This window comes from Sinocyclocheilus grahami, unplaced genomic scaffold (genome assembly GCF_001515645.1).
Source record: "Sinocyclocheilus grahami isolate Dianchi unplaced genomic scaffold, SAMN03320097.WGS_v1.1 scaffold62.1, whole genome shotgun sequence".
Lineage (NCBI taxonomy): Eukaryota > Metazoa > Chordata > Actinopteri > Cypriniformes > Cyprinidae > Sinocyclocheilus > Sinocyclocheilus grahami.
This window is the reverse complement of record NW_015505241.1, coordinates 167696-181929: the sequence shown is the minus strand read 5'-3', so window position 1 is coordinate 181929 and position 14234 is coordinate 167696. Positions and strand designations below refer to the sequence as shown.

The 14234-nt window shown below is 39.0% G+C and overlaps 1 protein-coding gene across 1 annotated transcript in view; it reads left to right on the top strand.

Annotated features, from left to right (window-relative positions):
* Positions 1-14234, top strand: part of LOC107584719 (myotubularin-related protein 13-like) — an 86990-nt gene that overhangs the window by 58450 nt on the left and 14306 nt on the right. The window contains exons 21-27 of the mRNA XM_016271435.1: positions 674-801; positions 1767-1942; positions 2987-3114; positions 3195-3396; positions 5447-5643; positions 6575-6730; positions 11172-11375. Coding sequence (XP_016126921.1) covers positions 674-801; positions 1767-1942; positions 2987-3114; positions 3195-3396; positions 5447-5643; positions 6575-6730; positions 11172-11375 — 1191 coding nt within the window. The remainder of the gene's footprint in view (positions 1-673; positions 802-1766; positions 1943-2986; positions 3115-3194; positions 3397-5446; positions 5644-6574; positions 6731-11171; positions 11376-14234) is intronic.

Genomic DNA, 14234 nt, shown 5'->3' with positions numbered 1-14234 from the left:
GAAAGTGACAGTGGAAACACGACTGGCCCTGGCACGCACTAGCACGCCCGCTTTTGGCCCGACAGTGGAAACACGGCTATTGACTGACTTAAGAAAGTCACTTGCCACCACCTACTGGTGGTGTAGTTTCATATGTAAAAGTATCATTGCGTTTTTACCAACATTCCATATTAGTACATTTAAAAAAATATTATTTGAAACATGAATCTTGTAACTTTATGTATGCATTCATGGTACCTCTGAGCTTCATAGACTGCATCGCATACATTTAGTGTGTGCATGTTCTGGTTAACTGGACTTTCAATGGAGGAACAGAAACACTCTCAGGTTTCATTAAAAATATCTTAGTTTTTGTTAGATTAGCCTAAGTCTTTTGGGTTTGGAACAACAATTTTAGGATGATCCTTTTAACAATGCCCAGGCCATATATGCATTTATGCACATTCAAACTTGCCGCCACAAACCGCATCACACCAGGTTTGACGTCAAACCAAGTTTGTTCAAAATGCATTTGAATCTTTTTAATTGAATTCATATGGGATTGCAACAACAAAGCACGAGTAGGTGGTGAAAGAACTTTGTTTGAAAGAGGTTAGAGAGTTTACTGTTCTATATTTAGATAGTTTTACCCTGCTGTAATGATGTGTTTATGTTTGTGTCTGTGTGTGCGCAGTTGGCGAACAGGCCGTAATCAGGAGTTTTCCAGTATCCACTTTAACCAAGGAGAAAAAAATCACCATTCAGAACCAGCTACAGCAAAACATGCAGGAGGGGCTTCAGCTAAGATCCGCCTCCTTCCAGGTATTGACACACAGAACACGCAGCCAGTAAATAGATAGTGTTTTTGTTCATGTATTTTTATTTGAAATACAAATGTTTGCATATTTCCCAATAGTTCTTCTTAACCCTTGACATGACAAAGCTTACCCCTAACACGGGGCAAGTTAATTTTAAGTGTTTAGCTTTCCTAATTGCCTTTATTTTGGTTTTGATCCTACAACTTCTCTGTTGTGCCTCACCGTCTCAGTTTTTATCAGAAAGTCAATCCGATTTCAGTGAACCAGATGCAATCTATTGTAAAGCACTTTTTCATTAGAGCACTTATTTAGAAAAGCCTCTTTAGGAATAATTTGATTAAACTGATGTTTGCTGAAGAGGAATGTGCACGTTTCAGACGTCTCTCTCTGTTTGACTCATCACGAAGTCTCTTCATGTATGAGGACAGAGCAAGAGAAGCACATGTTGTGTTCTTCACTATGCATGGACTATAGGGCCATAAAGATTTTATGGCTCATTCCTATCGTTTACTAACTTAAGCTATAAAATCAGGCCCTGTATGGAAGCAAGGGTCATTTGTGCTGGTCTGCCCACGTGTGGCTGCCAACAGTTGGTGTCTGGGGTACATTATCAGGCGCTCATTAAGACCTGCAGTCCACGCGAGAGTTAAGGTCAGACCCCTGAGGAGCTGTGATAGAGGAGTGCTGGAGAGGTGGATAGGGGATATGGGGTCACGCAGACAAGCATTTGTGCGGCCAAACCTCATTTTGGAATGTTCTCCCCAGAAAAGTGGGAAAAGATCTTGTTCCATACTGCTATCCAGCTCAGAGCACTTCTGCAAGTCATTTCTCTTGCCCCCCAAAAGTTTAAAATGATTATTTGCAGATTTTCTTGCTTCATGAAGGTGTGGCAGCTCTATTAATTACATCACTCTGGTATAATATGGTAGTTGGACAACTGGTGTGACTGTATGTCCTGCTTTGTTTTAGCTAATTAAAGTGGCGTTTGATGAGGAGGTGAGCTCTGAGATGGTAGAGATCTTCAGGAAACACCTGCAACGGATCCGCTACCCACCATCCATCTTCAGCACCTTTGCCTTTGCAGCAGGACAGACAGCACCACAGCTCATATTACCCAAGCAGAAAGAGAGAAACACGGGCTTCCGGTCAGTGCAATGTTTTACAGCGCGGACATAATGGAAATTTAGGATTTAGTGTTGAGTTGGGTTGTTCCTTTTATTGCTATTGTTGAGGCTGCAACAACAACATTCCAGCAATGCTTAACCCAAAACCTTTGATTGTATAATTATTTACCTACCCTCATTTCAATTCAAACTCATATGATTTTCTTTCTCCAGTGGAAATGGAGGTGAAAGAGGACTGAGGTTATCAAGCTTTAAAAAGGATGCACCATAAAATTAGTCCATGCTAATCTGCACTATATTCCAAGTCTTCAGAAGGCACTTCTTTCCATCATCACAATATCTTGAGTCAAGCTCAATTTGAGAACTAGATCAGTCCAATTCATAAATAAACCATTCAGACTAGTTTTGCAAACTGTATAATAACAGATTCATTAATTTCAAAATCAGGCTCAAAAGAATGTCACATTAATTAATTAGACATCACTACTTATTTAATGAATTATTTTGAAAACTAATATGGATGTTTTCTTACACAAATGCATCGATACGCTAAGCCATGTGGAGCACCTTTTATGATGGATGGATGCACTTTTTTGGCCTTCAAAATCTCAACCACCATTCACTTCCATTATAGAGCTTGGAAGAGCCAGGATATTTTTTAATATAACTCTGATTGTATTCGTCTGAACGATGAAAGTCATGTACACCTAGGATGGCTTGAGGTAGAGTAAATCATGGGATAATTTTCATTTTTGGATGAACAATCTCTTGAATTTTCCATCAGTTCTTCACACAAAGCTGTTGTATGGCTTCAGCAGACTCGGAATATAGCACACACGTCATATGGACTTCTTTAATTATATTTTTCTGTCATTTTTGGAGCTTGACCCCAGTGCTTATTCACTTTCATTATATTTAAAAGAGTGGCCAAGATGTTGTTAAATTGTCCTTTTGTGTTCCATGGAAGAAAGTAAGTCATAAAGCTTTGGAACAAAATGAGGGTGAGCAAATAATGACAGAATTTTGGATGTATTGTTCAATTAAATGAAAATCTGTTTCTTGTAGAACACTATCGAAGACCATTGTGAAAGGGGCTAAAAGGGCAGGCAAGATCACAATGGGCCGCCAGTCCACTATGAAGAAAAACGAAAAGGGCAGTCGCATGACGTGGCATGAGGATGATGACATCTCCAGTAAGTATATTTCACAATGTCAGAAAAATATTCTATGTCAGCAGTCATGGCAATTCAGCTGTGGGATGTTAATGTTTCAGTCTCAGATGATGGTGAGCCCCCCACCAGCAGCACACTGAAGGCCTCAGAGAAGTCCACTATGGAGCAGTTAGTGGAGCGAGCCTGTTTCCGTGACTATCAGAGGCTGGGCTTGGGTACCATTAGCGCTAGTTCCACACGGTCTAAAAGCGGAGAGCAGTTTCGTGTTACGGCAGTCAACAGGCTCTACTCGTTGTGTCGCAGGCAAGTTGTAACCCAAGACCTTGACTTTGTTCAAAAACCTAGTGAGCAGTATTGCTGCCTACAACTCTGCAAACTGCATAGTGCTCTTCACTCCACTTTTGTGTGCAATGCTCACATCTGAAAATTCAAGCAACAGCCAACTGTTTTGCTCGGATGTACAGTGGTGTGAAAACGTGTTGGCCCCCTTCCTGATTTCTTATTTTTTTGCATGTTTGTCACACTTTAATGTTTTAGATCATCAAACAAATTTAAATATTAGTCAAAGATAACACAAGTAAACACAACATGCAGTTTTTAAATGAAGGTTTTTATTATTAAGTATCATTTAATTGATGCATTAAGTATCAGTTACACCTTTCTACAAGGTGTGTTTGAACTCAGAATCTGACGTATCCCTGAAGGCTTTGATCTGTTGAATATACATGCAAAGTGTTCCATAAAATCCTCAATATGGAAGAAAGGCTCTGTTGATACTTCCATTTCATTTCAACTTTTAAGTGCTCTCAATGTATATAGGTGGGTAGCTCACTAGGTTTTAGAACAGAGTCCCTATAAAAAACAATGACAGAAATTGAAATCCTTTTTCGAAGGAATCCCTCCACTATGTAGCGTCTGGACCACTCCAACACACAATATATATTTTGTTAGCTAGATTTCACAAATACTTTGTAACACCCCAGGACGCCGAACAAGACCCTGGTTTCATGGTAACCCGATACATTTACAACCTTGTGGAATGCGAGCCGGCTCTCATTCTGCTTTCTCCAGAAACAAGGGGTACAAATGCACAGGAGAAATGGACTGTTCTACTAATTAATTCATAGGAAAACCTTCTTTGAATGAACACCCATTTTCTTCAGGCCATTGTGTATATTATTGCTGTGTTGTATTTAATCTGTTGTATTATAGACTATTTTTGTTCATGCTTACGATAAACCACTCATTCATATAAGTAAATCTACCATGTCTAGTATCTATGAATTCGTCTTCGGATGATCTAACTGAGAGTGCATATTACATGCTGATACCTCTGCAACATATGGATGTTCTAAGAATCGTTACTGGTTTCTGCATCAACACTCAAGTGAATTACATATGCAAAATACCATGCTTGGAGACAAAGGGCCATAAAAACGCAGAACTCCCACTTGAGATTCCGGACTTCCCCATTGGGCAAGCCCATCTTGAGAGGCGTGAATCTCTGCAGGCTTTAAAGGCCACACTTCAAGAGACCCGCCCCAGTCGGTGGTTCGGTCTTAAGCTAAGAAGATGTGAAAAAACGCTTCAGGATATCAAAGATTGTGCCAGGCCTTTCGGCCTAGTCCTTTCCATTCATCAAGTGACTCTGACTCAAACTGGTCCTTTCTCATCAACCAACTTCAGCAAGATCTTGGGGCCGTAAGATCGCATCAGGAATCTTTGTTCATACAGACGTGCAAGTATCAAACTTAGTCGATTTAATTGATGCATTAAGTATCAGTTACACCTTTCTACAAGGTGTGTTTGAACTCAGAATCTGACGTATCCCTGAAGGCTTTGATCTGTTGAATATACATGCAAAGTGTTCCATAAAATCCATTCTTTATGCCTCTTTCTATGCTGAGTTAAACTTTAACCCTCTCCTATACCAACTGTATGTGTGTGTGTGTGGGTGTGTATGTGTATGTTAGACCGGCTTAATGTGTTTATGTAGTATGTTAGACTAGTTTAAGTGTTTATGTAGTTAATAAAACCTTACTTGTATCACACTTGACGTGTTCATTGTTTACTCATAACCGGAGTCAATAATCATGCAGATTTACGTTACAAACTTATAGAATTGTACAGTAAGAAAGTTATTTCCTTTAACCAGGAAATTAACGTTCTTAGAATTGACAAGACGGTTGACCCTGAGTGGTCAGCTAAATATCTACAGTGGATCTAAAATATGAATAGTTAATTATAACTAGTTATGGTTAATTATTCATATTTCCCCATGAGCTGATTCGCTACAACTACAACTGCTGAATCATAAGTGTTTTTCTAAATGGTGATACTATTCGGTTTACAGTTACCCGGGTCTCCTGGTGGTGCCTCAAACTGTTCAGGACAGCAGCCTCCATAAGGTATCCCGCTGCTACCGGCACAACCGTCTGCCAGTCGTGTGTTGGAAACACCCTCGCACCAAAGCGGTTTTACTTCGTTCAGGTGGTTTTCACAGCAAGAGTGTGGTTGGACTTTTCAAGTCTCAGAACCCTTCTTCAGCAGGTACGTTTGTGCAGTTAAATATGCATATTACATCAAGCAACCTTGGGGATGGTTTACAATCAGACAGGGCTGTAAATATTTGCTCTAAGATTATAATTCTGATAAAAGATTTGTCTCAGCCTGAGACAACATGCTATTCACTGACTATCAAATGCATGTTGCAAACTCTGGGCAGTGATTCCTTAATCTGGCATGCACTAATCTTGATTGGATGACTTCATGCAACTTTCGGGAATATAAGAACACAAGGTTTTTGTTTATAAAGTACCAGTTTGATACAACAAGCACTTTTGAAGATGAAATAATCTCTTGATTTGACAAAGGTAGATACCACAGCATTAGTTAAATCTTTTTCATGGCTGTCTATTATTTTCAGAAAAACTCGCTCCTAAACGAAACGTAAAGAAAACAAACTGTGGTGGGTCATTTTGTAATGTCTGAGTCAGTGTCTTCCTGTCGTAGGTGGTTTTTGGCCAGAATAAGCTGCAATGTGGACCAGACCTTTGGCCATTTAGTCCTGTTCTCAACATTTTTGACACGATGCCCCTGATTGTTCAACGTAATATTCTAAATATTGGTGCCATAAGATATTTCCTCTAGGATTTCTGCTGTAATTATGAAACATCTGCTTGTTTTCAAAACACTTTTTTTGTTACCAGAAACTAGGAGTATTGATGTATTTGTTTAAACATGATTTATTTTGTATGTTCCCTAGTAAGGAGGAAACTATTTCTGTTTATATCTTGATTTTGTGTGTGCATCTGTGTATGTGTTTTAATTATTTTAAAATATAATTAATTTTAATACCTACTGTGATACGCTTGGACATTTTCTTTGGCCCCCTAGTTGACTAATTTACTCAAAGGTCTGGCTTTGTGAGATTTTCAAGATAGAAACAATTGTTCTAATGATGCTCTCTTGCTGTTACCAGCTCCGACTTCCTCAGAGACCTCCAGCAGTCTGGAACAGGAGAAATACCTGCAGGCCATCCTCAGCTCCATCCCCATCTACTTCAAACCCAACAGCAACAACACCCTCACCAACCGCTCCCTCATCGGCTTGTCCCCAGGTATTGCAAAGATATCAGGTGCATCCTTCACATCCTTCAGGTGCATCTGATTCTTCGCTTTCTTGTTTAGACTTGTTTTTGCCCCTTTTTGTGTTCTTCAAGGCTCTTATCTCCTCCTGGTTTCCTCTTGGTTGCATAAAATGTTATTTATGTTTTGGACTGGTTTCCAAAGGAACTGGAGCACAATTGTGGGGTTATGTAAGGAGAGCAGGATATGACGGGGTCACCTCCCATCCATCACTCTCCTTGCACTCACTGCTCTCCACAGCCGTATTGCAGATGGCTCAGACCACACCTCCCCCGTCAGCTATGCAGTGTCGCCACCATAATGTTCCATTTATCCCCACCTGCTGGGTAAAAAGCAGCCTCCTCTCACCAGCAAATGGCTCATCTTAGTTCTGATGATAGTGCTCCATGGCAGCTTTAAGTTCTCTCAATTCAAAACAGACCTTCAGTCTTGATACCCGAGATGGGTTACAACAAGACACCAGACCGGAATCTGACTTAAGCAGTGTTGTGTCCTTAAAACATTTACTGTGTAATTAGACCCTGAAACGGATCTTTCACAGCATGCGAGCCACACCAGCATCCATAAGCTAGATTGATCCATAATAATCCATGTTTGTTATGGCCTGCAGAAATGGATTTCAGAGATGTTTACTAACTACAAGCATTAATGTCTAATGTGTTTGGTTTCAAAACCTAATGAGCTGCCTATCTAGAGAGCATTTAGGTGTCATCGCCACGCTCAAAACGCAAAGACTTTTCCAAACAACAAGTCAGCAAATATATACTGCCTTCATATCTATCTTTGGATGAGGCCATTGCAGAATACATTGGACTGTTGATTTATGTATTATGCGATTTAAATCTGTGAATCAGGTGAGGACTGATAAGTAAGTGACTTAACAGACCCACAAAGAGGATTTCAAATCAGTGTTTGGTTCCATTATGTTAGGATCATAGACCGTAGGTTTCTGAAGAGCGTTTTTGAAGCCTAAAGTAGGCGGAGCCGGCCGTCGCCATCTTGGCAGCGCGTCACTCCTGGATAATCGAAAATGGGCAAAGAGGCAGGAGCTGGTTGCTGAAACCACGCCCACCTAAAGGGGTCATATGATGCTGCTAAAAAGAACATTATTTTGTGTATTTGGTGTAATGAAATGTTTATGCGTTTTAAGGTTCAAACAACACATTATTTTACTGTACATTATTGTTTCTCCTCTATGCTCTTTGCTGCCTTTCTGAAACGCGTCGATTTTTACAAAGCACATCGGTCTGAAAAGCGAGGTGTGCTGTGATTGGCCAGCTATCCAGTGCGTTGTGATTGGCTGAATACCTCAAGCGTGTGACGGAAATGTTACGCCCCTTACCCTACTGTGATGCCCTGTCCGGCCGGAGCGACGAGACAAAAACAGCAGCAGCAATCCACCCGTCACTCAAGTGGCCACGCCCTTAACTATGCAGAACTTTAAGGCTTAATATAATTTAACGGATGAGTTATAAAAAAAAATCACCCCCCTCACAGTTGTCATGAAGGGCAAAATTAGCTATATAAATTTTTCACTTCCTCATTTTTAGTAACATTATTTTTGTCATTAGTGGTATTAACATCAACATTAATATTGTTCATACTTACGGTAAGGGATTGGAAAAAATAACTAATCGATTTTAATCCATCTTTATTTTGGTGAAGTGATATAAATTCTTAAATTCCAAAATCAATCTTTTAGACTATGCTGTTTTCTGTCGATCTGTGAACAGTAAGCTTTGTGCTCTGTTACTTTTGATATGAAACAAAGCATCAGCTTTGAAATTCTGTCAATTTTATTACGTAATTCAAACAGTAAATACCAGTTTGATGCTCTTTAATGTGTTGTGACAGACTGCATTAGACACTTCAGTTCAAGTGGCAGTGTGGAGTGCACTTAAACCGTTAAAAAAATAGTCTCTTACTCTTTACAACTAGTTATAGCACGAAATGTTAACATGAATGAATGTCAGAAGTTACTTTGAAGGAAACAGTTCAACTTAATTAAAAGTCTCCTATAATCACTCAGTTAGTGTTTGCTTTGGACTTGTAAATTAGATGTTCATTTTGACCTTTAAAATTATAGTAATGCACCAACTGACAAGGTTCTCGGTATAGTTTACAGCATAAGCTGAAAGATTATTTTCCTTAAGAGAAAACTGACTATACTGTACCTGATCATCATTTTAAAGGGGTCATATGATGTGATTTCAATTTTTCCTTTCTCTTTGGAGTGGTACAAGCTCTTGGTGCATAAAGAAGATCTGTAAAGTTGCAAAGACTAAAGTCTCAAATCCAAAGAGATATTCTTTATCAAAGTTAAGAGTCAACCACGCCTACCTAAAACGGCTCATTCTAACACGCCCCCACATGTCTACGTCACGATGTGGGAAGATTTGCATAACGCCGCCCAAATGTTCACGCAAAGAAAGAATGCGTAACTTTTATTTTCGCTGTAGGCCACCGCCATGTCGTGAAGGCGCTCTGTGTTTCGTTGTGAAAGCGAAACTACTTTGTTTGGCCTTCCAAAAGAGGACGATATCCGCTTCGTCATGCCTGGAGCTGATCTGTGCTGGTCGCTGAGGAAATACATCAACTTCACGCTGTGGATCGCCGGATTGGCTTTCACCGTGGACGAAGCAGAGTCCCATGTCGTCACATGTGGTTGCCGCAAGCCCACCGGCCGCACCATTCTCAAGCCCGCTGGCCGTTCCTCACTCTAGCCCGCGGTGTGTGACGCTGTGTGTTTCGTTGTGAAAGCGAAACCACTTTGTTTGGTCTTCCAAAAGAGGACACGACTAGAAATCAGTGGTTAAGTTGTATTTACAACACTGTTCCAGAACAGTTCAACCCAAATATTCAGATGTGTGCAACGCATTTTATGGAGGACTGTTTATTGATCCTGGTAGAGTAGACTACAATGCCAGCTGTTCTGACTCACAGACTGTAAATAAGTTTTCATATTTAAAGGATTTGCCACTGATGATTCAAACACGAGTTTTGAGCAGTGTAGAGTAGCGCTTGTTGTTTGTCATTTCTCCGATCACAAATGCAGACATGGTTTTATGTTTACGCGGCGCGATGCAACGCAACGTGAAAAAAGTCAGTATAAGTCATTATAATCCATAATTATGTCCCCACTGGATGCAACAAATGCCTCGTTTATATTGGGTTTTAATGTTTTTGTCTCGTCGCTCCGGCCGGACAGGGCATCACAGTAGGGTAAGGGGCGTAACATTTCCGTCACACGCTTGAGGTATTCAGCCAATCACAACGCACTGGATAGCTGGCCAATCACAGCACACCTCGCTTTTCAGACCGATGTGCTTTGTAAAAATCGACGCGTTTCAGAAAGGCAGCAAAGAGCATAGAGGAGAAACAATAATGTACAGTAAAATAATGTGTTGTTTGAACCTTAAAACGCATAAACATTTCATTACACCAAATACACAAAATAATGTTCTTTTTAGCAGCATCATATGACCCCTTTAACTCGTTTGAATCATTCCACACCTTCTATGTATCTTGTGCTACATGAATCATATCTCAATCTTGCTGCTTCAGTTTAGAGACTTGTCAGTGAGATCTATTGACTTGGACCTGTAAATAACCACCAAGAAAACCCTGTGAACCACATAGTGATGCCCTGGCCACCACCCACAACACCTTACCATTGTTTAAGTCAAGCACCACTCACATTTTCATTACAAAACATACAAATCTAGTTTTCCATGTATACTTCTTATATTTTTCTGTACTCTTTGATCTCCTCTTATTTATATACTCATCTCATTGACGTAATGTTCCTGTCATTCATGTAAACCTTTTGTTTGTTCTTCATTGATGCTCCATCTTTGCATACTTCACGTCACGTCTAAAAAATTCAGGTAACCAAATAGAGGTCGACCAATATTGGATTTTGCCAGTATGATAAAATATATGGGGGGGGGGGGGGGTATTGACTTCCTAATTAATCACAGATAGCTTTTAAAAGCATGTAAATCATCAAAGCTACAGGAGTTCAATGTACAGTATATGAAATCCTGTGTGCAGTCTATTGTGCAACCAAAAATCACAATAATATCTATTAAAAAGATGATATTGTACATAATTATTGTGGCCAATAATATCTGCAGTCAGCATTTGCTCACCATAAACGTCCAGTAATCTGGTATTATATTAAAACAAACATTTTTCACTTTTCAGTCAGAGTTAGCAGAACGCAATACATAAATTATTTATTTATTTAAATAATTATTACTATTTATTGAAATCTAAATAATTATATAAATGAAATCAATATTGAAAGTTTCAAAAGCCATTATTGGTACTGATTATTTGGCAAAAGCGATATATCAGTCGACCTCTAAACTTCAAATCCTAATGTTATACAGGCCTGCAGCATTTCTCTCTCTCATCTGTCTCTGTAAGCGGAGCTGCTAATGACTGTCCTGTCTGTCTTCAGAGGGGGTGATTGTTGCATGTGTGTGAATTTTATTTTCTGTTTTTATTTCCTGGTTCTCTATGCCACCACCAACTCCTGCACCTTTAATCTACCAGTACTTGGGTACAGAGATAAACTATTCACTCACTCAAACCAAAAAGCTCCAGCTAAGGGAAGAATTCACAATCAAGGTATAGTTTCTGTTTTACTCCTTCTCACTAACCTAATCCATACTTGACTTAATCCATGTTCTCAGCCTCTCTTCGACCTCTGTCCATGCCTCTGTAGTGTCTGAAAGTCATACTACAATGAGGTTACCACTGACTTTTCTGGTTTCCTGAAGTAAACTTTACTGTGGCAAGAGCACTTCTGTAGTAGTTTTTACTGGTAGGTCTGTAGTGACTGCAGTTTTGAGGTTCAGTGGTATGTTAGTGAATGTTTAGTGTGTTGTAGTTGCTGATGACAGAGCACTGAATCATCACAGCATTGACCCCGTTTACTAAGTGAACTAACATTCACGTAGTCTCAGTCAGTCAAAATTCAACTCTCCAGGACAAGTGTTAGGAAAGTGCTCAGTGAACTATATGAGAATGTGATTCCAAAGAAACATGGAAGTATGTTGCATACTATTGAGATTATTAGTTTGGTTATTGGCCAATATATATTACATGGAATAAATGCGATTTCCTGCATTTATATGATCAAAAATACAGGAAAAGACAGTGATATTGTGAAATATTATTACGATTTAAAATAATGTTTTTCTATTTTAATATATTTTAAAATGTAATTTATTGCTGTGATAAAAAAGCATCACTACTCCAGTCTTCAGTGTCACGTGATCCTTCAGAAATCATTCTAATATGCTGATTTGGTGCTCAAGAATAATTTCAATGTTGAAAACAGTTTTGCTTAGGGATGTAACGATTAACCGCGAGCCCCGGTTGAAAATCGATTTAAATATGTGACGATTCAAATCGGTTGAGATGCTAAACAAATCTCGATTCAGTTAGGGGTAGGAGTTTATATGAATGTATGTCTGAGGGGAACTTCTTTCGATGGAATTTTTTCTTTTCCTCTTGCCTCTGTATAATGCATATCAGGGCTCCAGACTCATTCTTCCCACTGGTCGCTCTTTTGCAACTAACTTTCTCAGCTGGTCGCACGAGCACATGATTTGGTCGCAATATTTTTTTTTTTGCGCTACAACATGGGATTATTTAATGCATGCTGATGAACTTTTATCATAGTTTTATCATCAGTAGTATTATTTGTGATTTTAATTTTGTGAATGGGAGTTTCTCTTTTTCTGTTAAGCTGCGGAATCCGTGTATCATTCTATCATTCGTTTTTTGATTTAATATTGAAAGTAGAAAAATGAGAAAACGGCTCCTTTTTCGTTTTTTCGTTTTTTTCCAAAAAACGAGAAACGAGAATTCAGCTTAAATTTTAGTTTTTCGTTCATGGGTGGAAAAATGAATAAACAGCTTGAATATTTGATTTCTACATGTGGGCGGGAATTAAATGCCCCTTTCTGCTGATTGGTCAGACGAAGATCAAACCGTGCCGTCATCAGTTCTTCTGCAGTATCACGCAGCAGAATAATAGTCCTCCGCTGCTGCAGTTGTATGGATTCTTAACGCATTTATTGCAACTACATTTAATATTTTTTTCATCAAACAAACAGTCAAATGAATAGCTCGACACAACTCGTACCTTGTGGGGTATTGTCTAGACAGGGCTTTCTTCTGTGTAGATATAAATTCTATTCTTTGCATCAGCTGAGCATCTTTCTGGCGCATGCCACAAACATGAACCACAGGGAATACTCGTCTTTTAAAAGGCTTAATTTAGATTATTTTACATTAAATGCATCATATAAGTCACTTTGGAATAAATCACAGTAGGCCTGTGTATCATGATTAAAAAAAACAACTTTACAGTCTAGAAATACTTTAGGCTATAGGAATATTAAGGCTATATTATTTATTGGACCCCCTATCACTTTAAGAACTGCTGGTCTACACAGAAGAAAGACCTGTCTAGACTCTGCCCCGGTACGAGTTGTGTCGAGCTATTCATTAGTCTGTTTGATGAGAAAATTATGAAATTGATAAAATGGGTTATTAATCCGTACAACTGCAGCAGCAGAGGAGTATTATTCTGCTGCGTGATACTGCAGAAGAACTGATGACGGCACGGTTTGATCTTCGGCTGACCAATCAGCAGAAAGGGGCGTTTAATTCCCGCCCACATGTAGAAATCGAATATTCAAGCTGTTTATTAATTTTTCCACCCAAGAACGAAAAACATACATTTAAGCTGAATTCTCGTTTTTCGTTTTTTGGGGAAAAAAATGAAAAAGGAGCCATTTTCTAATTTTTCTACTTTCAATATTAAATCAAAAAACGAATGATCGAATGATACACGGATTCCGCGGCTTCGGATGCTTTCACTTTCGAATTCATGATCTTGTCGTCACTGTTTTGCTTGCATACATCTACACACCTTTCATTTTTTAAGACTAAAACAAAAGATGGATTCATTGTTATTCTTAATCAAAAAGCACAACAACAATAAATCAGTAAGATACAATGACAAACTAGCTTACAAAACGTTTATTAACAAAAACGAATAAGATGAGGCATGGCACACACCACATGCTGTATTATATACCGACTAATAAATTATAGAACGTTTAGCAAACACTGAGGAATCAAATAAATAAATAAAAGAGAGCCTCCATAGCTTAAGGTAAACAGCAAAGATAAGTTTTTCAAAAATGAAAACAAAAAGAAAAGTAAAACTAACGGTGACAGTGCTTGCATGTTTTTCCCCCCACAAGAATACCAACATGTTCACCTTCTCTGGTTTCGCATCATTTTTGCTGTAGCTGAGTAGGTATTCTCTCTAAGCGCTGTTTCGTTATGCTTTCAGTTTCGTTTGCCCTTTGATGTTTCTATGTTTCTCAAGAAATTGCAGCACTTATGAGACCGCACACAAAATTTAGTCACACAGGCAGAAAAAATGGTCGCAGTCTGGCAGTCTGG